At 37.8% G+C, this 24,524-nt stretch overlaps 1 protein-coding gene and 1 long non-coding RNA gene across 2 annotated transcripts; one reads left to right on the forward strand and one right to left on the reverse strand.

Moving 5' to 3' along the window:
• Positions 1–701: 701 nt before the first annotated feature.
• ngfb (nerve growth factor b (beta polypeptide)) lies at positions 702–20,479 on the forward strand. The gene is made up of 3 exons (XM_026307942.1): positions 702–834; positions 16,896–17,044; positions 19,857–20,479. The coding sequence occupies exon 3, from the start codon at positions 19,874–19,876 to the stop codon at positions 20,477–20,479; it is 606 nt and encodes a 201-aa protein (XP_026163727.1). The 5' UTR covers positions 702–834; positions 16,896–17,044; positions 19,857–19,873.
• Positions 20,033–24,500, reverse strand: LOC113130942 (uncharacterized). The gene is made up of 3 exons (XR_003295745.2): positions 23,306–24,500; positions 22,273–22,410; positions 20,033–20,156 (listed from the first exon to the last, which is right to left on the reverse strand). It is a non-coding gene; the product is annotated as an uncharacterized LOC113130942 (long non-coding RNA).
• Between the last annotated feature and the right edge of the window lie 24 nt (positions 24,501–24,524).

Genomic DNA, 24,524 nt, shown 5'->3' on the forward strand with positions numbered 1-24,524 from the left:
GTCACTATCATAATTTAACATTAATTAGCACTAAACTAGTACAACTAAGGCTGATGGGAATGTCAGTTTTGGATGTACTTGGTCACAAACCAAAGTACTGGACAAATTTAAATTTTGACATACTGATGGAGCCCCTTAGGATAAGTTATATTTATCTTTCATGCATCTTCTGAGAACAATGAATTTGTGTCCAAACTTCTGTGCCAATCAGTCTCATAGATTTATAAATATTTCACTTAGGCTCGATAGGCTCCAGATTTCATAGCAATTAATCCAGATATTTCACAAAAAACAGTGAAAGTCAGTGACATTCATCTGTGGGATCATTAGTGTGTATATTCAATAGCTTTGTCTGAACCAGTGATCAACCAGCCAAGCAAAGCATGCAATGAACTGAAAAATAAAACTAAATAAACAAGGTAAAACACAAACCAGAATCTAAGGAGCTTTATTCATCTTTGAGATAGCAGTAGTTATTTTAGTGTGTAGTAAAACAGCAGTAGCAGTAGAATTGCTTTGTGTCACATAAGTGTCTCTAAATGTTAACTCCCATTTTTAAACATATACTCATTCAAATGATCAACCCTTTCTGATAGCTTAGAGATAGGCAGGCACTAGGACCTGTAGCACCTCATAGTCAGCGCCTGCAGCCTCTAGGACTATTCTCACTTACAGAACAATTTTCAAACAAGTGCAAGACTCAGAAAGGACTGTTTGGAATATCTGATGAATTTCTTCTTTTCTTCCCTGGCATCTTGGGGACACAATCTGGAATATATTTCAGTAATCCCCTGGAATCTTGCATCAAAAGGAAACAAGAGGACGTTAGCAGAGGTAGAAAACTATTTTACCTTCAGCTTCAGCAGATCTACACAAACTTACTTAACACATAAAATCCAAAGCAACAAAGTAGATGAACCTGTTCTGTGTTACATTACATCAATTCACAGTCAAAGGAATTTAGTATTTTCAGAATTTTGAATAATTCTCAATGTACAGCTTTCAAGTTATGGTTAAACCTCTTTAACAAGGTTAGGAAGACGCTACAATGTAAACTTTCCTATGTAGCACCTGGCACATTTTTTCATATCTTGTTCCTGTATGTTCTCATAGTTACCTGCTGGGGATTTTAATAAAATGATTACGTATTTGACTGTGGGTAAGGGTTTAAGAACAGATCTAACAGGGAGCTGATCATCTCCCCCATCCCTTCAGAAACTGTTCAAGCTTAGCCTTGGGCTCATCAGGTTACAAGAGGATCCTATTGGAACTGCACTCATCTCCTTGGGATTGGTACAATTCTTAAAGCATTCCTGCAGAATATTTGTATCTGTATGACATGCTGGTTTCGAAACAAGGAGCTAGCTGCAGGGTAGTTTTCTCAAATTATTAAAGTTAAAACAAATGATTGCATTCTTGACATAATAGCAGGTGATTAATCTCAAGAGTTGCTTTGCTATTATGAGTTTACACATTCAAATAGACTTTGAAATAGGATTAACATTTTTGTTCAATTTTGACACAGCAAATTTTATGAATTTATTTTCCACCAATGTTGTTTCACCACATTGTTTCACCACTGTAAAAATCTCTAAAACTTGTTATAGATGTTTGCTGAAAAAGAGGGTTCAGTAGTTTCAGGGATCAATATTTGGGCTATCCTGTAAATATGGATGCAGAGCAACTCATTTATACACTAAAGCATATGGTTATCTGGCATTGAAACTAAACTACACTATGAATAGGGAGGCTTCTCTCTACCCAAACAATAGAGGCAGTAGTCAGTTTACACTGACAAAGAGTGATGAAGTCTGTGTGATCAAATCAAAGGGGTTGGGCTATAGGTAGGTCTCAGTGGTTAATTAAGGTACTTTAAAATCAGATCCTGACATACTTTTTCTAAAGGACTCTCCAGTGGTATTTGTGGCTGGGCCAAAGATTTTTTGCATCTGCCAAATCTTCATCTTTATGAATGGCATCTTCATTTTAAGGTCAGTTTTATTGTGTGATGACGGTTATTGACGGAAATAGCTGTGGTTAAATATGCATTTGATTGACAACTTACAAAAATTAAACAAACTTGTCCTGCACTTAACCCAGAAAAATGTAGACAACATGCCACACAAGAAGTAAAAAAAAAAAAAAAAAAAAGTTTGGCAAACAAAAAAAAAGTATGGCAAACCTCTATTTCCATAACGCACATATACAGCAGGTCAATCTGGACTCTACTTCTGAGCAGATTAAACATTCACATGTATAGGCACCATAAACCACCATAAAGTAGTTCAAATAAAGCTTGATATCATGAAAGTTAAATTCATGAGACGTCAGACTGACATTATAGCAGCAACTGGAACGTGACATCTCAAAACTACTTTTTATTATAAAATGTACTAAGTTATTTATTATTTTGGCCTAAAAACAGTCTACTGGAATGCTTCCATATCTTGGGTATGATATAAAGTTGCTGATAACTTTCTTCTAATTTGGCCTGCAATGTATAATTTTCATCATCTGTTTATCACGTGGTTGTTTTGCTGGTTAACAGATCTATTATTTTGTCTGTCATTATATAGCTAAAAAAAAAAAAAAAACATCTACACAACTACCTCACCATTCTTCAGAACGTACATTATATGTGTACTAGAACATTTTTGGCCGTCTAATGTAGTTTCTACTATGTTGCTTGTGAAATTCGTATTTTTTGGATCTGAGAGATATATTTAAATAGCAATGCAGGACAGAGTCCAGTAAAAATACTACATAACTGCCAGTTCTCACCTAACTCAAAACTCACTTTTCTCTGAGTCTTTTTCCATCTCTTCTGGAATGCAGAGCAAAAATGTACATCAGAAAGCTTTTCTGCACACCAGCTGTAATTCATTGTGAGCAATCTGTTCCACAGGTGGATGGACAGGGTTTGTGAGTCAAGGTTCCTCAGACAGGTTACAGATGCTGTGTGGTTGTTGAATCAGGGTGGAAAGGCTTCTGCATGCTCAAAAACAAACTTGCTCATAGTAGTAAACATGTTTACATTAGGCAGTCATTGATCCCCCCCCCCAAACTGGCTAAAAATCTAAATAAAGAGAAGCAGTCCATTGTAGTGAGGTGTTGTGATAAACATGCACATGCATTCTGACTTGTTGCAATACTTTTTTCTTCACTTAACAGAAATGCAACTGTTTCTCTTTAGCTCTGTTGGAGATGTTATGAAATCGAGTCTGTTTCAATGTTTCATCAAGCAATAAATTTGTGTTTTTTTTTTTTTAACCTTTTATTGTTTTAATAAGAGTATCAACAACAAATCCTAATAGGGGTCTTTAAGTATTAACAGTGTCTTTACATCAAGATTTTTCTTTGTATGCACATGCAGTTTCTAGCATCTTTCATTTTCTTATGCCTTTTTAATGTTCAACAAGACTAAAAAAATGTGTTCAAAGTCGAGCGTATAAAGCACCAAATACTTTTAGGTTTACGTTTATTGACAACATTTCAACATCTGCAACATACTAGACTGTCAGTGACAGAACAACAAAGTCCAGGACAAATTTCCATCATGGCCCCTGGTGTTTACACCAAGATGGCGACAGGCACTCAGTGTCTAACATTAAGATATTAGAAAATCATATTAGGTTAGGAACCACTCACCCCAATAGCTGAGTTCTTCCAGCAGGCACCATGAATGTACGCCCAATGCGTGCGTGACTTCCCTGGTTGCAGTCCGGCCATGGACATTGGTCTTCCCCTCCTACCCTCACTGAAAAATGCCCCCCAAAAAATTATGAAACGAAAGCTAACAAAACTAAGTCATAAACAAAGCAAATCAACTTTTCCTACCCCTGCCACTGCCAGAATCCCATTAAATGCACACTGAAGGACAGCATATTTGGGGTCAAAGTTAAATTCTAATTTTCAATTTCAATTTTAACAGAATTTTTGGCAGAAAAATATGGTGGAATTTCAGGATAGTGTTGGCCGCTATGGCGTTCTGCTCTCTGCATTGTCATGCTACAGGCTGCTGATGTTGAAGGCCTGTAGTGGGTTGTTTTTGTCTGTTGTTTCTTGTTTAATCCCCCCCACTCTCCCTTGTTCTTTTTTTATAAATTACCTAGTAGTGTGTAACAGAAAACATGCATCAGATCTACACACTTAAAGCAACTGAAAAGAGATGTTAGCTTGCCATCAAAACATGGAAGCAAACAGTAAGGCTCACTATTGACTTACATAACAAATCTCAATGATAGTAATTTCTCTGTTGCACAGGCACTAATAAATATTGAAAAGGGAAAATGATTTTCCTGACAGAGTTTTATGGTGAGCAGCTGAGGATTACAGTGGCATGAGCAGTTATGTGAAGAATGAGTAAAACAATTTACAGCCTATGAAACGTTCTGGCTTTCAGAACCAGCACCTGGCCAACCACTGAAGAAAGTGGAAAACTGCAAGTCTTCAGTTTAAAACCAGGAGTGCAGACGTAGTGGTTAATCATTTATAGAGTACTGTTACTTGTTATGTTTAGAGGCTGTAATACACAAGGTGAATATTTTCATAATTCCCTTCTTCTCCTGTCCCCCAAAAGAGCAGGACTGTAATTGCCTACAATTACAGAGGCTTGGTTTATTCTTCCACTCACTGGCATCAAAGCTGATTAGCCATCCTTCATATGTAATTGCATCAGCATCTATCCATCCATGCAGACATGTCCCATCTTCTCTTACAGCCCCAGGCACAGTTCAATGAAGATGATACACACATACACAACATAGAAAGAAAAAACATAGGCTACAGATTAAACCTATTGCTACGGCAGGCACTGTTACCACTCTTAATAACTCAGGACAAACACCTGCCCTTGATATCCCATCTGACATTAATGTAGCTGATTGGTTCAAGCCCAACACTTATAACTGAAACACCTTAAAATGTATATATATATATATTAAAAACAGTAAAAGTGAATATGTGTGAGGATGAACAGCAGAGATACAACAAGCCTGTGCCTGAGCTACACTGCCTCTTTCCAGTGTAGTGCCCGTGCAAGCAGGAGAACCTCATCATCGCTGAGTGTTACAATAAGGCCACACACACACACACACACACACACACTGTGTGAACTGTGAGTCACACTCCTCATTCAGCATGCCAAATACAACTCAACCCTGTAACCTAACTACATAGCTATAGCTTCCGCTTTTTCCAGACACAATAGATTTTAAAGCTACGCTGTGAAGAAAAACTAAAAATTTTAAGTTTGTTTTTTGAAGTATATGGTTTCAGCTGATATGATGAATTAAGTTTTTTCTAAATGCTGTTGAAGGTCAAATGTAAGCGCACAACAATGGGTTTATCTATTAATCACATTTATTTTGTTTGACAGATTGTAATTTCCAAACTTGTCATTTGAGTCCTCATGGGTATATGGACTGTAGACTGTGTAAAGGAATCATCTGTTTGAAAAGACCACTGAAAGTGGCAGGATGCAAAATCAAATTTTCTTAAAACAGAATGTCAAACACAGCACCACTCAGACATTTTTACATACACACCGCTGTTTCTGTGGCATCACTTTATTTACCTTCCATAACAGTACGGGTGAATTTATTTGGAGAGGGCGTAACCATAACAAGGGTACGGAAAATTGCAGTGACAAAAACAATGTCTGCAGTAAAAGAGCCACAAAGGTGTCAGATGATAACTGAGAAGCTGTTTGATTGGCTATAAAAGGTGCAGATATATCACACATCCAGTGAACTGAAACTTTAAACCATTCATTTGGACAGACTTTTCCACAAAATAAATAAAAAAAAAACAAATTTAAGTCCTTTGTCTGCAAGGTGGCAAACTATAGTGATAGTTAAAACCAACTTTGCACCCTCTTGACCCTTCAGACTTGATTCATTGATAGATTTGAAATATTTTGCTAGGGAGAGACTGTATTTGACATTCAAAGCCAATATGTGGTATACAGAAAATGTGTACTTTCTTCTATAGTAACTCACTCTGATCCATTTGGGCCCCTCTGCATCCTGTTTTTCATTTGTTGAAAATGAAAACAGTATTTAAGACGCCTAAGTGACACACAAAAGAAAAGTTACCGCAAACACAACAGACCACAACTCAGTATCTTACAAAACAACACATGGACTGCTGAATTGTTGGCTAATGCAATGAATATATTGTGGACAATGTTTACAGACCAACATAGTTGCTGAAACCGACATGTAATCAGTGTGTCTGAACTAGCCCCACTTAGTGACACTGCTGAGAGACACAAACAGCAATAAATAGAGGTGTGAACATATGGCTCCTCTAATTTCTGTGGCAAACTTGTGGGACTGTATGTTACAGGTTTTCAGCTGAATTTCTGAATTGTAGAAGATGTGTCTGCCACTCTATTTTTATGGCGTCTGTGTGATTTTTATTTTGACAGCAACAGACTCAACATGAACTAAGTGTGGACACAGAAGGATATACAGGTCTGGCCAAACAATTTCCTTAAGTGAACAGAAAAATCAAAGCAGCTATTTTATCTGATCTGGCATCTGCTAATGTAGTGTTCTCCAATAGCTGAATTGCACTTAATCCTAAAAAAAGGAAGGAAAAAAAAAAAAAAAAAATCTGTGGGTTTACAATAGTTATCATCATAAACTTGACACGGCTCCAGGTCTCTGAAGCTGTTTTTTTAAGTTCAACTATTGACTGGGCCAAAGTTGATTCATAAGTAGACTTGATGATATACAGTTAATCTCAACAACACAGATTTGCCAAGGTTTGAGCCAACGGCGCAAACTAAACTTCCGCCACATTGTTGAATATATGCCACTGGAAGAAGAAAACACAGTACAACACACACGCTGAGCTCCTTGAGTCACTGTTGTAAAAGTTTATTTAACTAATTTGGGGTACTTGAACAAGCCCTGTTTCTCCACTGAGTCTGTTGTTTTTAGTTATACTGTATATAGAGACGGGGGTCAGCTGTGTTTTCTCAGTACAGTGAGACCAAACACAGCCATCAGTGGGTAATGAAACTGTCCTTGTTAAATCTGCCATTTACCATTCTCATGTGGCTGTTTCTGCCATAGTGATTATATTTCATGTTGTTGGGTTTAGTGCAGTATAAGGAAGGATGAGGTACAGTTTATGACACATTCTTTCTGTAGCTGCTTTCACTTATGTTTATACAGTACAGATGTGTGATCTGATGTATCTGCTGTACTGGTCAACAGGATCTATGTTTGAAGCCTTGTGAGAACTGCTTATTGGTTAGCTTGTAAATCACAAATGTGCGTTATAATTGCTGCACACTATATGTATCCTGTCATACAAAACCCAAGCATTAAGTTGCTATTGTCATTCAGATGTTGCAATCAGAGTGACTGTCTGTTGCATCACTAAACGTTGTAGATGAAAAGTCAGAATCCAGTCTTTGCACATTTGTTGACTGACTGGTCCTCCCTGATTTGCTCTTTGGCTTGACTTCGCTCAGTCTCATTTTGAACCTGAAGTGGTCCTTGGGTCTTAGCACCGAGCAGTCTTTCACACATCTGCCTTAAATCACAACTGACTGTCAGCAGAGGCCCCGTTTCTTGACAAAAGGTCATACTATGTTTAAAACTATTTGCCACATAGTTGTCTGATAACGGTAAAACAGAAAATTGCCTCAACTAGACCCAACAGGATGGGAAAAATGGAAATTATGAGCTTCAATTGCATCTCATTATCCTTTTTAACAGGTTTCCTTTGACTAGTTGCCAAAAGACCAAAAGAGACATTTCACTTCCCTACAACTTACAGACAAGCTGAGGCAGGTATGCTAGGGCACAAACCTTAAATGTGCTGCATGTGTGTCCTTGGACATGGCAATCCTCAATGTTCACATATAATAGCATGTGTAAGCATGCCCTTTAGCTCATTTGAGATAATGTCAGTAAGAAGATTTTAGATTTATTGTGTTACATCCAGGGATTGTGTAGTGTTCCCTATATGAAGACAGACAGTAAAGACATTCATACAAGAATGATAATTGTTCCATTTTCAACTGGAAAATGAATAAGTACAATAAGGCATTTATGTAAAGTTTCTGTCCATAATAAATTCCAGCTACAGGGCATATTGCAATAATTCCAATAAATATAATAAGACCCAGATCTAAATTAGGAAATTGATGGATGTCTGATTAACCAACAGAAAAATAAATTTTAGCTTCTACTAAAAGTTGACAAACTGTATCTACCCTGAAACATAATGTATAGGTTTTGATTCTGTCCATATAGCGTTAAACTGGACTTACAATGTGCCTGATGCGTTAAATGTTCAGCGAAGGGGGAAGGTATCCGTCGCTGGGCTATCAGTGATAGAAATACGAGTGGAATCCTACTTAAGGGGTCATACAGAAGGTATCATATTCAAAAAACGGTTAAGATGAAAAGCACATGTGCGTTTTATTGTTTCAGGAGACTGTTTAAACATGTGGAGTTTATTGCTTTACTGTCCACAAACACAAGCAGGGAAGTTAAGGATGAGTGGGTAACATTTGGGGTGTATACTGTATCTGTTTTGCTTTAACTAAGCCAGCGGGGAGTGGATCCATTTTGGCAAAACAGCATAAAGATACTTATCACGGTTCTGTCTCTCCCATTTATGCCAGCATGAATTAAACCTGTCAGATGATTCGTCACACTGGAGTTTTTTGATTCTTCAGAGAGCTTCTAAATCTCAAATACAGAAGAATTTCTCTATAATACTCTTCTCATCCTTTAATCAGTTCTTTATTCATTTTGAATGAAGAAAGTAATATCGGGCAAAATCTCCATTAACTCCAAGTTAATCTGAAGCTCTTATGTAAAAGTTCTGAAAACTGTTCAAAACTGCTGATGATTCATCTTAATATTTCCAAAATGACAATTATTGACCTCATCTTGACCCAAAGCAGCAGTCTAAGAGTCCCCCCCCCCCCGACTCAGGTTCTTCAAACTTGAAGATTTAAATGAACACTAACATCTGTGTCCAATTGATGGACAGACCTTTCTGCAGTTGCTTTCACACAATTACATTAGCTTACTGTCTTTAGCACATTGCCAGCTATCACCTGCTGCTGTTGCTGCTGTGCTGTGTGTTTGTGTGGGTGTATTTGGGTCTTTGTCAAACTTCAATTTGAATACACTGAAGATAGCCTGATGCAAGATCTGTATTCTCAAAGAAAACCATTTCTCCAAGGGTAATATTAGTGTGAGAACAAGAACTGAACTATCATTCACCTTTCTTGTGCTGGACCACAGTCAGGAAGTGAAATCATTAATCTGAAACAGGTCTTGTTGTGTGTTTTAAACCCTTCCTTTATTTTTCACTAAGGCAGAAAATACCTGCACATAAACTTTATGTAACTTTCTAGTGCCACTGCCCATGTCTTGCTCCTATATCTCTACCTATTTGCTGCTTTTCCCCCTCCCCATTTTAACAGCACCTCTTACTATGAACCTACTGTATACAGCTGTAAAATTAAAAAAAAAAAAAATAGCCCCAGGTATGAATATACTGTAGTGTTGCCATGGACACAAAATTATGCCCCAATTACCTTTGACTGAAACCACTATTCAAGCCAGGAGATGTTTAGACACTATCATTGCTGCAACTTCATGCATGCCTCTCTTTGTGTCTGTCGGGGGGGGGGGTGCCAGGTTAAGAGGGATTTCCATTTTAGTGGCACAAGAAACAGGACACACTGTAATTGCACAGGTTTTGATAAAGTCTAATTACAGTGGCAGGCAACAATATAGCACTGTGGTGAAAACAAACAAGTATAAGGTAGGTCAATTTAATTCTTACACTATTAATTTATAATAAAACCTAATTATTGCTTAGAACATCATGAGTGTGGATGAGTTTCTACAAAGCAGTTAAGCACGGTACATTTTCATTCATTCAAAAAGGTACGTTTTTGTCAAACGTGATTTGTATGTAAGTAATAATGTTGATTAATACTATTCAAAACTTCCACTTCCCAATCAATACAAACATTTTCAGCTACACAGAATTTACCACAAGTTAATTGCTATATAAGTTCAGCCTAACAAATACAATTTTTAGATTAGATAAAGTTCGGTGTGATGGAAAATGTTTGCTTACTATATACACCAGGCAATAATGTTATCAGGGAACTTCTGACTGTCTGGGCTTAAATTTAGCGCAAAACTACACTTCAACCTTGTGTTGCACGAATGACCACAGCAACATAATCAGCAGCTCGTCATTCAAAGTGCATTGGGGGCTTTCAGATAAAGTCACCTGCACCTCCCTTCCTCTTTGAATGAGAGTGGATCAGGTTACCAAATGGACTGTGTGACTTTTACCATATGAATGAAGCAACTGCCATTTCTTCCAGAGGGAGGTAAATTGTTCCTGGTCTGCAGACAGGACTGTGTGCCACAACGGACTGATTGTCAGTCAACCCAGACGAGGTTCATTAAATTGACTCCATTAGAGCTAATGAGTTGTAGGTCAGTGTCCGTGGGTGGCCTCAACATTCAGGGCCAGCAGACCACATAACTGACTGGCTTGCTGATTCAGTTTATTCATGTCTGCTTCTATTGCATACCTGTGTACAGGGCATCATCAAACTAATAGAAGTAAGAAATTTTGACATAAAGTGGAATTAAAGTTGGTACTTGTCCACTACCAATCCCTTCATGAATGTCCACAAGCAAACACCAACTTCTGCACAGCAGAGATTGGAGAGTGGCAATAACACTCCAACACAATCCCCTGCGGTGGGGGAACTTGGACTTAGATTTTACAACTAGTTGAATTGATGAACAACAGAAAAATCATCTGCAGCTATCTTGATCAGTTAAAACAAAGCAGCAAGAAACACAAAGCAGGAAATCTTCACATTTGAGATGTTATACCCATGAAATATTAGATTTTTTTGTTTAGAAAATGACAAAAAAATCATCAATTAAAAATATTGCTGATTATTTTTCCTGTGACTTTATTAGTCTACTGGCCGATCAAACCTACAAGTCTGATGCAAAGTATGCATGTGATTGGTGCATATATGTAGTTTGGATGTATGGATGTAATGTGTAAATATGTATGATGTATTTGGTGCGTGGGTTATGATCACTTCCGACAAGCTTGGTACAGCAAGACTGATTAGGCAGCACTAATGGTAAACAGCAGCCCTAAAACCTCATTAGATATCAACTATTATGTGAATTCTACTCTGGAGAAATAATAATATGGAATATAAATGCAATATGCTACAGAGCACATTCTCCTACTAGACATTTAACAGATAAACCATAATGAGCAGCTTTTATGTGAGGGCCTGGTACCAGCCGCTATGTACACATTCCCCATTAAGGCACATCCAGCTGCTCTAAGGAAATACAGCACCTAATAAACTGAGATAAATAAAACTAAAAACAGAAAAACATCATTTTTAGGGCAGCTCATTTTGATATAGCAGGAAATGCACATGTACTGTAACTAATAATCGTGTATTTCATTTATGGTATTTTGCAGGCTGTCTCAGTGCTGTGGCTGACTGGGGAGCTTAAAATGGGAATGAACCTTCATTAGACAACTGGTAGGCCTATTATTTGCACCTGTGTGTCCTTTCAGGTAAAGCGTCTGCCTTGAAAAAGGTCAAATATGGAACACAAAACTATGCAGTAAACAACTAAGTTATGCATATTCAAATCACAAAAACATGGTGTGCAAAGACAGTTTCTAAATGTGAAACGTTAATGGTTTCCTTTAGGGACATAAAAACAAAAACACCAGGACACAACAACGAACCAAAAAGCTCTATGTTCTTAATACTCAATATGCAACATCCATCTCAAATTAACAGTATGGTAGCATTAAAATACAAACATCACGACCAAACAATGAGCTGAGGCACACTAAGAAACTAACTCGCAATAGCAGTTAAATAGCAATAGAAAAACAGGCAAACAGCGAGGGCTATGGCAAGCCGTTTGAGCATAAATTATATATCCTTGATAGCAGATGTTTATTTCACATACTAGTTCAGTCTTTGTCAGAACTAGTTCGACGCTTGATTGCACTAGTTGGACATGTGATTGCACTAGTTGAACAAGAACCCTTACTAGTCACGCTTTCTCAGCAACTAGTGGCATTTCTGTCCAGCTAGTTCCATGAAAAGCCCTACTATCAATGCCAGTCACTGCACTAGTAGGGACCAAAGTCCCAACTAGTCAGCTTTTTCATGTACTAGTGGCCCTCTGGACGACACTAGTAAGGCTAAAAGTCCTACTAGTTAACTAGTGTGCTGAAAGAAATGTGACAAGTTTACTAGTCAAGCATGAGTTTGGCTCCCTAGTGAACTAGTGAGATTCAAATGTTTACTAGTTTACTAGTAAATACCAAAATGTCCACTAGTTCCACAGGTGCTGATCATTTTGGCCTTACTTGTTAACTAGTTAAACACACAATCTGTTACTAGTGAGCTAGTAAGGTCCAAATGGAGTAAGTAGTTGACTAGTGGCAATGATGTTCTCCTCACTAGTTAACTAGTGGAAGACATTTTGCCTCACTAGTGAAAGTCTGTATCAGACATGTTCAGACTATGACTGAACATGTCAGACATTTTTCCTACATGTTAGGCCTTTTCTTTAGCTAGTTTAGCATTTATTGGCACTAGTGAGCGACTATGTGCAACTAGTGAGACATTTGTTTAACATGTTGGTCTTTTTGTTGCACTAGTTGATATTTTCAATACACTAGTTGACGTTTTGATCTTACCAGTCCAATATAAATGCTCACTAGTCGATTTGTGTGCTCAACTAGTGCAACTAGTAATGTTGTAAAGTGTCACTAGTTAACATGTATGATGTTTGCAACTGTTCACTAGTTGCACAGAAATGTCAACTAGTGAGCAGGTTTTGCAGACAAGTCAAATGAAAACTTACTAGTATACCAAAAACTTTAACTAGTGCAACAAAAAGACCAACATGTTAAACAAATGTCTCACTAGTTGCACATAGTCGCTCACTAGTGCCAATAAATGCTAAACTAGCTAAAGAAAAGGCCTAACATGTAGGAAAAATGTCTGACATGTTCAGTCATAGTCTGAACATGTCTGATACAGACTTTCACTAGTGAGGCAAAATGTCTTCCACTAGTTAACTAGTGAGGAGAACATCATTGCCACTAGTCAACTACTTACTCCATTTGGACCTTACTAGCTCACTAGTAACAGATTGTGTGTTTAACTAGTTAACAAGTAAGGCCAAAATGATCAGCACCTGTGGAACTAGTGGACATTTTGGTATTTACTAGTAAACTAGTAAACATTTGAATCTCACTAGTTCACTAGGGAGCCAAACTCATGCTTGACTAGTAAACTTGTCACATTTCTTTCAGCACACTAGTTAACTAGTAGGACTTTTAGCCTTACTAGTGTCGTCCAGAGGGCCACTAGTACATGAAAAAGCTGACTAGTTGGGACTTTGGTCCTACTAGTGCAGTGACTAGCATTGATAGTAGGGCTTTTCATGGAACTAGCTGGACAGAAATGCCACTAGTTGCTGAGAAAGCGTGACTAGTAAGGGTTCTTGTTCAACTAGTGCAATCACATGTCCAACTAGTGCAATCAAACGTCGAACTAGTTCTGACAAAGACTGAACTAGTATGTGAAATAAACATCTGCTATCAAGGATATCTAATTTATGCTCAAACGGCTTGCCATACACTCACAGATAAACAAACTAGTAAAATAAGCACCTACCCAGTTTGGAGAAGTGAAGCGGCCACTCTCGTGTTGTTTGTGCCCAGAAGTAACGTAGCTCTGAAAAGGAAACTGAAGTGTCGTTTGAGGCTGAAAATGGTGTCATCGCTAAGAGTAGTTCGTAAAGCGACGTGGTGGCTTGTTAATTTATAAAATGTTACACTAACCACAGTGACTAAAGAAGTTTGGATACTGGTTTGAAAATGACAGCAAAGTGATGACAGTTTAAATAAACCGCCTGACGGGAGAAAGGTGGGGTCTATGACATACGTGGAGCCGGTTAGCTAAATACGGTTTTGACCGTTTTCTTTTAATAATGTCCTGAACGTTCTTCCACTGGTTGTCGGGCATTTTAATCCCGTGGTTACATTTTGGCTATCCGTTTTCAGTGACTTCAAGTACTTTTTTCCCCCCCAGAAATTACTCTGTCCTTTTGTCAGGTGTGCCATGGCCAATGTCTTTAAATACTACGATACCCATGAGCCTCAGTCACTGTTGCCATGGAGATGTAGTTAATCAGAAATGCGTTTCAGCTGTTGAATCGATGCTTTTACTTCAGTAAAGAACTTCAGTGTTTCATCTACCACACGATAAGATTTCACAGCATTTGGCAAAAGAATCTCACTCAAGCTCTGTTTCAACCATATCATATATTCAGTTTTCACAGCGATTAAAGATTTGACGATGTCTCTGAGTTATAAAATGGATTATATTACACCATATTATTGATTTCATGTCAACTAACTGTCACTGAAACAAAAAAAACTATGACAACACACAGCTTAAATTGAACCTTAATAACATGAATAGGCCTGCTGTATAAATTATGAGCCTACACTACACTATAGTTAATACAGCATTCACCATACTGAACTATTAATCAGAAGTGTTTTGAAACATGATCACATATAAAATGAGGATGATATAATAAAAATAGACAGATTGCACTTGAAGACATGAAGTCATCTGGTAGCATAATCTTTCTTTTCTAATCTCAGTTCCAAATAAAAAGGGGAGATCACAGCTCTAGAACAACCTCAATTATCCTAGAAAGGGTTTTAACAATATTTTGGAAATGCTCCACAGGGATCTTGTTCGCGCTGATTCAACAACATTTTCTGCAGCGTTATCATTGGCATGCTGTGCTGCAAACATCCTGTTCAACATCATTCCAGTGGTGTTTTACTGGGTTAGGTCTGGGAAGTGTTAAAGCCTTTTCAGGGCGCAAATCAAAACTAACATGACACAGTAAGTGCTCCATTAAAGGGCACATTATCCAGCTGAAAACATTTAATAATGACACACAGGGTGACCTAAGGTGGGCCAAGAAATACCATCTCCATCACTACTGCACCACCACCACTACCTAGCAAAGTGACATCCAGTACTTCCAGTCATCAGGTGGTTGTGTGCTGTTGTAGTTCATCAGTTTCAAGGCTCAATGACCGGTGCAACATGAGATACCCCAGTGCACACTAATGTTGTACAGCGGTGTTATGTGCATATTTCCAGCCCACCTAGTAACTCGAATGAATGTTGCCATTCTCCTCTCACCACAGGACGAGACTGCTGACTGCATGTTTCTTAACCACTGAGTAGCTGTTACAGCTGTCATGGGCCAAAATCAGATCCTCACAATAACCGAGACATTTGTTTTCTATTAACATGACCACTGTTTTTCATGATATACTCAATAATGTTGATTTTGAACAACAACAAAATAACACACAAAAGAAAATATCTTCAAGTTTTTAAGGAACATAAAAACATATTGTCATTTGTACTAAAGTTAGTGTTTTAAAAACACATTTCATATGACTATATACAGTACTTGGAGATATATTTTTCTGCTGCAAGCTCAAATAAATATCTAGATTGGTCTTGTCTTTGGTTGTTAAATCGTATTTCCTTGAATGAACCATGGCATTATAATTACTACATTCTTCGTTGACTCTCAGGTATTTCCATTATTTCTTTTCTGTTTTGTCCAAAGTCTTTTTTCCAAGAAATGTGTTCAGTTTTCATTGATCTCTAGACTTGTGAGCTCAGTAGCTGTTATGATTTCATCTATTGGCCTTTATGACTTGGCTAGAAGAGACAAAAGCGCCTCTGATCTCAGGTCAACAAATCCATTTCTCCAGCTGGTAATGAAGACTGCATGATACAGTTGAAACCAGCAGAAAAGGCGTCTTTGAGATGGTATTATGTTGTAAAAAAAAGAAGAATATTCACTTAGACACATGTAGTGGTTTAGGAGACTTTTTGTGAGAATGCTGTTCACATGGTACAAGCCACAGAAGCAGGGGGTGTCTTAACCAGTTTGTCCTGCAGTGGAAACATCAGAGATTCAAATCCCACGACAGATGGACAGCACGGTTGTTGAGGTGCAGTCAAATAAGAACATTTCCTGTGCCGGGTGAGATTACTTAACAGAGTACACCACAGTCATTCTGATTTACAACCTATTTACTGTCTGTTTATTCCTGTAATTGTTACAGGAATATGTTATGTCTTACTCTGTGTTTCTAACATCCATATTCATGATTTAAAGAAACGAACACCCTTAGTTGAGAGGAAATAGTAAAATATAAATGGAAAGACATGATTTATTTATCAATTTTATGAATTAATTATCTAGTTTGAATGGTTGCAGTGTTTTTATTATACACAAAAACTAATCAGTGTAGGAAATCAAGCCTGATGAAATCATATAACAAGAAGACGGCAAACAATAAATGAACAGCAATATTATCCTTTAAGTTATTTCTAAATGACTAAACATCAGCACCAGTTGCTGACTTCTGAACTCCTTTGGTGTTTACGTACAGCTTCATATGCACAATAGCAAAATCATAAATGAGGTGCTGTCAACATGTTTCGAAATCATCTTTAAAGATAAAGCTATTGCAGGCCCATATATAAACACACAAGTGTTATAATGTTAAAATGTCCTACCTTGGTCCACTCTAAATAGTATAAATGATGCAGCTCTTTGTTGTTATTTTGGTATGTTCAGTATGTGAGGATCTGGTGAGCAGGAATAACATATTAACTTTCTCTTCCCGTATCAGTCTTGCAAAGAATGTGTTTACAGTGGGTTTACGAGGCGGCTGAGATGCTTTCTCTACTTGTCTCTGAACAGGACTGAAGAACGCAGGCAGAACAGTGGAGGCGTGCACTGGATGGGGGCCACACTTGGGCCTGATGGCAGGAGCCCACAACACAGTGATCTGTAATCACGTCCTCTAGGAGCCACTGAGGTGCTACAGTTCACGTGGAGACACTGAAAAGGTATACAGATGGATGGGTGATAGGCACTTTGTACAAAATGGAAAAAAATTGTATTTCCTATTCATTGATGGATCAGTGTTTAAGCCAATCAATCAAACCTTGCGTTGGGTCACAAACACATCAAACAAATTGTGAATACATCTCATTTTGCCTGTCATGTTTAAAACATAATTGGACTATGCTCGTACACTGTGATTACATCCTGAAATGTGAGGACTTATAGTTTAGTAGCAACTTGTATTATTCAAAATGCCAGATTTCACTAAAAGTAATATCTGGTAACATAAGAATAGCATAGAAATAAAAAATAAGTTAAGTTTAAGTTTAAGTTGTATAAAATTGAATAACTTTTATTCTTAAGCATGTAAAAGTGAAGACGTTTTGTTTTTATCAACTACTAAAATTAAACAAAAATTCTCCTTTAAGCAGTTTGATGAAAATAGGCTTTGACCTATGCCACAAAACAGAGTCACAGATATTCGTCTTTGTCTGTAGATGATGTAACACAGGAAACACACTGAATCTGCTTTATATTGTTGTCTCAGTAAGGCCTAGGAGCAAGATGTAATGCCTTTCTTATGTCCTGTAGACTATTAGCAAAGTGCTTTAGGCACCATTGTAAACACTGATTTATTTACAATAATCACATTAATTATAACTTTACTAAGAAAATAAGACCAGATCACTATCCAATTATCACAATTATGATCCTTTTACTTGAGAGACTTGTCTTTTTCATCGGCCTTAAGCTTGACTCCACATGTTTCCACTAGATGAAAGTTTCCTGCTGTAACTTTCCTGTGTGTCTTAAAGCTGCAATCCAAATTGGCACATAATGTAAAAACAAAAGAAGAGGGGCCAGTGCCCCCTGTAGTGATCTGGTCTGTTTATAGCATTTATACTAATCATCATAAAATTGATGCAGTAATGATTTTCAAATGTTGCACCACACACAGGAAGACAGCGCAGAGGGACATGGTGTGCAGGTGGGGTGGGGGTGGGGTGGGGCACTCAGCTGAATTGAACAGACCTCACAAGCATTTATTAGTGTAATCACCGTTCACATTGTGTACTTTTGAACAAGGCTATGATTGTTCTTTTGATTTGTTGTGCCAACGATTTTGATCAAGGAGCACTCACCCTGACACCTGAGGCAAACAAAGCATATAATAAACCTACTTGACAGAGCCTGCTAGCAGTTCCTATCACAGGTGTTAACACGCCTGTGATTCCTGTTGTTCTGAGTTAAATACAGTACAGAGCCTGTAAATTTATGCAAGCCAGTAAGGACAAATGTTTTGTTGTGTTGTGTTGTCCATGTTAAAAAAAATTTGTATCAAGTTCAAGATTATTTCTGTAGCACATTTAAAACAACGGCAGCTGCCCAAAGTGCTCTACAGGCTTGAATAAAATAAAACAAAGAGAAGTAAAATGACATAAAAGATAAATAAAACATTAAACACACAATAAAACAAATTTACTTAACAAGAGCAAAGATATAATGAAATGAATAAAAACAATGATCAGCTCAGCTTGTGAGTACCAAGAAATGAGATGTCACAATGTCAGTTATATTCTTGTGAGTAATGTGACATGTATCCATGAACAACATTTATTCATGGACATAATATCCTTCTCTATTCTACAAACAAAACTCTTCTCTGTTTCTGTATTTTTGCCTTGCTTAACCAGAAATAAACTCATATCTCTTTTTTGTGTCTGTGATGTAGTTATAAGATTGTACTGAACTGTGAGCTCAAACTGTGAAAATGTGATGGATTTTACTTTAAATGTAAGAGACTGATTTGTGGAAACTGTGCAGACATGAGAGAGCCTTGGGTGAAAAACTGTAAAAGTTCTAAAAGATTACAAACACAGCTCAATTGGACACACAATTGTACTACTGAAAAACTGTGCTAAGCCAATGAGCATTAGGCATTAAACCCATTGTGTTAGGCAAGGTGTGTTTTCCCACTTTAAAGAGGTGCTACTACATGCACCTAGGTCACTCTCACTGTTCAACATGTTGTACCATGAAACATCAGAGGAAAAATAGGGAGTATCCACACACTAGATTAAAGCTTCTGAAATGTCAGTGGAATGAGACTGAATGATTTTTTTGCCTCAGAGGTATCTGGAACTGTAATCTAGTGTTCACATATTCTCCATATTCCTTCTGTTATCCTGCATCTGGCCTATAATTGGATGCGATGTGCACACAGCTAGTACCAGAAGTATAAAAAAAGCACTGTTTTCATTTGTGTGTCTGCTTTGTGGTGGAAAAATTAAATGTTTTCAAACTAGCTCCAATAAATATTTTTTTATATCAAATGACTCACAGCTTTACGGAGATTCTCAGAAACTTTCAGCTTTTTCGAATAGCTGATGTTCAATTTCAATGCTATTATAGTTGTTTTGTACAAAGCAGGCATCATCCAGGTACACTACCAGTCAAACGTTTGGACACACTGTACCATTGAATTGAATGAGAAAAAAGTGTGTCCAAACTTTTGACTGGTACTGTACTTCCTGGAGGAATTAGTGGAGACCACAAACAGAACTAAATGAAAAAAATATTGGCATTTACCTAGTCACCTATAACATGATCAGTTTTGATGTAGCGTTATAAACAGGCAACTGTTTACTGGGAACCAAGTTTGCCATATAAATTAAAAAATAAGAATAAGTCAGTGTTCTATTCAAAGCTTGTTTCTGCTGCCCCCAAGTGCCCAAAAACAGGATTAAAACTGTCTGAGAAATACTTTTGTGATTATATATCTGCTAAAAGAGGTGTTTCTGTGCTTGCTGACAGCTTCAGGTTGTGTGCCCATGAGGTCGTCCATGCTGGTCCTGTTCCTCTTCTTCAGTGCCCAGGCTGCGGCCGCCATCGGAGGGGACTCGTGCGCTGCCACAACCACACAGCAGCAGGATCCAAGTAACAATCCTAACTCCATCCCAACAGTGGACCCCAAACTCTTCACCAAGCGCCGCTACCTCTCACCCAGGGTGCTCTTCAGCTCTCATCCCCCCGATGCAGATCCAGCAGCGTCACAGGGTCCTGGCAGAAGAACCCGCAGGCGAGCAGGGCAGCCTCAGCACCGTGGGGTGTACTCTGTGTGTGAGAGCATCAGTGTCTGGGTGGGTAACAAGACCAAGGCCACGGACATCTCAGGCAATGAGGTGACAGTGCTGCCGGATGTGAATATCAACAATGTCAACAAGAAGCAGTACTTCTTTGAGACAACGTGTCACAGCGCTCACGCTGGCAGCGCAGGCTGTCTGGGAATTGACGGCAGACACTGGAACTCCTACTGCACCAACTCACACACATTCGTACGAGCACTGACTTCATTTAAGAACCTGGTGGCATGGAGGCTCATACGCATCAACGTGGCCTGTGTGTGCGTGCTCAGCCGGAAGTCGTGGAAGTCATGAAAATACCCAGAAATAATCATTCTACCAGGCAGACAGTTGTGACTTATAACTTATCACCAAAGAGTTCTCACCCTCTGCACAAAGTAAATTATTGGTATATGTCAAAGTATCAGGACTGCATGTATATACCAGCCCTGGGTCAAATAGTATCTCCACTTGGTTTGCTCTGTTTTTTTTTTTGTTAGAATTTCCAAGCATTAAGAAGCTGCTTCCCTATCACTTAACATCTGACTACTTTAGCTGTGGTTTATAAAGGACTCAGCTTGTAAATGTTTTAGTCTGCCACACTAACCTCAGTTACTACAGTTCATAAACTGAAGCTGGATAGAAAGCAATGGTCTCAGATGATTAAACAATTCATATATCTCCCCTGCCTAAATTGCTGACAAATAATATTTACTGGCCTTGCGCCACTGCAAGTTTAGTAGTTTATAATTTTTTATTTTTTTGGTCTGTCATGCTCTTTATGGAGGCAAAAATGAACAGAGACAGATGTTACACCTTCTGCGTAACCTTCATAACCTCATACAAGTTTAAATATTTTAAGAAAAATTATTCAAACTGTGGCAGTGATAATTGTATTTTGTATTTTTCTGCCATCAATTGTTCTGGTACACTTTAAGTAGACTAGTGCAACCTTCAAATTTAGGAAATACAATTTGACCCAGGACTGACATAAGAAAAAGTTTTGTTAAAATGTTGTTGTCAATATTGTTATTTATTAAACACTTACATACATGCATTGTGTCTTTTATGAAGGTTATTAAAGTTATTAAATGAATGATGTTTTATTGTATGAATGGCAATCCTGACGTTTTCCCATAAAGAATAAACACTTGACATGAATAGAAATTTCTTTTTTTAGCCTAGAAGGAAAAATTAAAAGAAATCCCATATGGTTTCATTTTAATGCCAGTAATTTTGAGTTTTTGGCTCTGCTTTATGATTTTTTTTTACAGTAGATATTAAGCAAAAGAAAAACATGAATAGCATTATAGATTTATCAATCTAACCATAGCTTATAATATCATGGCTTGTCATTTTCTTTGTTTTGGCAACGACATTTCAGAACTGCAAATTGCACTCAATGCATACCATCAGTATCAGTGATTTTTTAGGATCCTAACCCAATTGTTTATCATAGCTGAAGTGAGCTGTGTGAGCTTGGAGACAAAGTCTAAACAGTGACAAAGAGCAGCTGTTTAGATCATAATTCTGCAAAAGAAGTAGTTGTAGTACCTATCAACTCTAAATATGAATTTTTGGAGACAACTTGTTTACTGCTGGCCTGTATTTACCAGTCAGGCTTAGCATTGCACAACCCCAAAACAAAATTCAATGCTGCCCTCTAGAGGTTAATGCTTGGAATATGTCTAGTATCTGTTCAGATATGACTTACCAACAATACCAACTTTGTAATTTGTGATAGCCCACATTCTGATGCTTTGCCTAAAGTACAAATACCACACTGTACTCTACTGATTTCTACATTTAAATTCTACTTAAGTAACAGGGTACTATATATGAAAAACCACTTACTTAATCAACAATTAAAAGAACTGACTTATTTTTTGATTGAATTACAGGTTAGTGTAAAAAAGTACTTAATGTAAACAGTTACATAACATTTATAACATTACCTGTTAGCTACCCTTTTAATTCAGGCACATACGGCAGGGCCTGATACCATTAAAGGGTTTAAAACTAAACAATTTATGGCCACTTAACACATGAACACAGTGACATTATTGGAACACAGCTAGTTATTGTAAATCAAACTCAAGATGTCTTACCTGAGAAATCTGCTTGTTCGCATTGTTTGCTTTGATATATCTCTGACTGGAACATCCCAACAAAAGTCTGGTGTTTTATACTGGAGGAACTGGTCAGCCAATCAGATCACTGGAAAAAGATGTCATTCCTATAGGATCCTGACATGGACAAAAAACATAATAAAAACATGGCAAATAATAAAAAGCAAAAAGAAAAATATTTTTCTAAAGCAGTGAAAATATTTTTTAAATACAATTTCTAACAAACAAAGGGAGAGTTTAGTAAATAATTATACAGGGTCAATTAGAGCTGCATTACAATAATTTATTTTTTTTGACAAAGAATATAATTTTGTTTGCATTTATCAGTCTGTCCACTGGATAGAGACAAAATATGCTAAGTGCCATTATACTTGTGTCTATCTGTCCAACCTAGTTATTTGGAAAGCTTTTCCCCCTCTGGTTAATGCATGCAGCAGGCACATTATATGGCTGTAGTTTTCAGATTTTGCTGTCACAGTTGCACCATGTAGAGATTAGGTTACATTACTACACTAGTTCCATATCAAGCACAGAAGAGGTGGGTGAGGAGAGCATGACTCTGAAAGGATAATGGGATTTTAATTTCATTATACCCTGAGGAAATGGTTTCAGTTTGGGTGTTCTTCCACTGTAATAATTACAGCTCTGAATTCATGACAGGATTGGCTGACCAAACGGATATTAGGTTAACACTGATGAACACTGATGCAGTTTGGTGATGATTTTCAAGGCTACATGCATCTATCTATCAATCTATCTATCTATCTATCTATCTATCTATCTATCTATCTATCTAGCGATCTATCTATCCTATTTTATCTGTTTCTTGGTAGAGTTATCTGATAGAAAATAGAAGCAGTAGGCAGTGATGTGGTGTGTCTCATGATCCACCCAGATTGATAGGTTGGCAGACAAACAGGGGGTCGCTGTTTCCCTCCCACACTAATGCAGCAAACAAAGGCAGCACAAACATGAAAAGCTCGAGTGTCAGAGCGAGTGAACCAGAGCTGACCCCCTCGGGCCTGCAGAGAAGAGACAGAAGAGCTTTGGTGACGTTCCAATATTCAGTCTTCATTCACAGGATCTGGTTTGAATTCAGTGTGCAAAGGCAACATCCATGCATGCCTGCAAACAAAATGGGCAAAAAGTTACTTTAGAAATGAACAAACAAATATACCTTCATACAGGATACCAAGTACAGGTTCTATATTAACACATATGCTCAGTGTGACATGTAGCATTAAAAGAATAGACTACAACTTTGTGTTTTAGCCACAATTTAAAACAGGTGATAATCTCTATTTTGAGGTAAAACCTTATCATTTTCTTTTTTAGACTTGAATGATTATTTAATTTTAATTCACATTCTCATACAATTTAATATATTTACTTTTAGGCTGCCAGAAAACAAATTAAAGATTCAACAGAGCCACTGAAATCTGCACTAAATTCCTAGTACAGGTAGAGTCAGTGACTTTCCTCAGGTTACACACAAAATCCCATGTTTCCATAATAAAAACCCAGACACCAGCGTCACAGACAGAGGTTTAAAGTGTCTGTGAGAAACAAATGATCGAGTTGATAAACTTGTCTGAGCTCTAATGCTGAACTCATGGAGGTCAGAGGGGAGGTGAACATGTCATTGGATTATTACCGGCTGCTGTGATGATTCTCATACGGTTACTAATCATATATTTCACAGGCTCTCAGAGAGAGTTTTTAGTGTTCTCAACAATTCTCATGATATTTACTCAACAGTAACACAGAACCTAGGGACTGCAAACAGATGGCAGCTTTCTACACTTGCCTCACATCTCCCTCCCCCACACAGATAGTTATATAATTGGGAATTTAGTCGTATCTACAAACAAACTTACTGAACAGCAGTGATTAGCCTACTGTAAACCGGACTGTTGCTGTATCTTTGCTGGAACAAATCATAGTCTACTGTCACCTCGCTAAACCCCAAACAGATTACATACCGAAGTTATCCTCATCATTGTGCTGTTGGGGGACCTCCTGGAGCCTCCCTCCGGGGTCCCAGCTCATCACAGAACCCTTCCTCAGGCACCTCGGCGCTCACACGCACACGCAGAGGGGCGGTGCAAAGCAGCGTGCAGCCAACCTGTGCAGCTTGTGCGCATGTTTTCATGTTTGGATGGTGTAGCGGTGCAGGTCATCATCATTGCATGTGTTGATGTTCAGCTGGAAGAATCGAGGATTTGCGAAAC

This window comes from Mastacembelus armatus, chromosome 5, assembly GCF_900324485.2.
Source record: "Mastacembelus armatus chromosome 5, fMasArm1.2, whole genome shotgun sequence".
In the NCBI taxonomy this organism is placed as follows: domain Eukaryota; kingdom Metazoa; phylum Chordata; class Actinopteri; order Synbranchiformes; family Mastacembelidae; genus Mastacembelus; species Mastacembelus armatus.

Bases quoted from the DNA above. Each gene is read 5' to 3' on its own strand.
- ngfb (XM_026307942.1), top strand. From the start codon at position 19,874: ATGAGGTCGTCCATGCTGGTCCTGTTCCTCTTCTTCAGTGCCCAGGCT.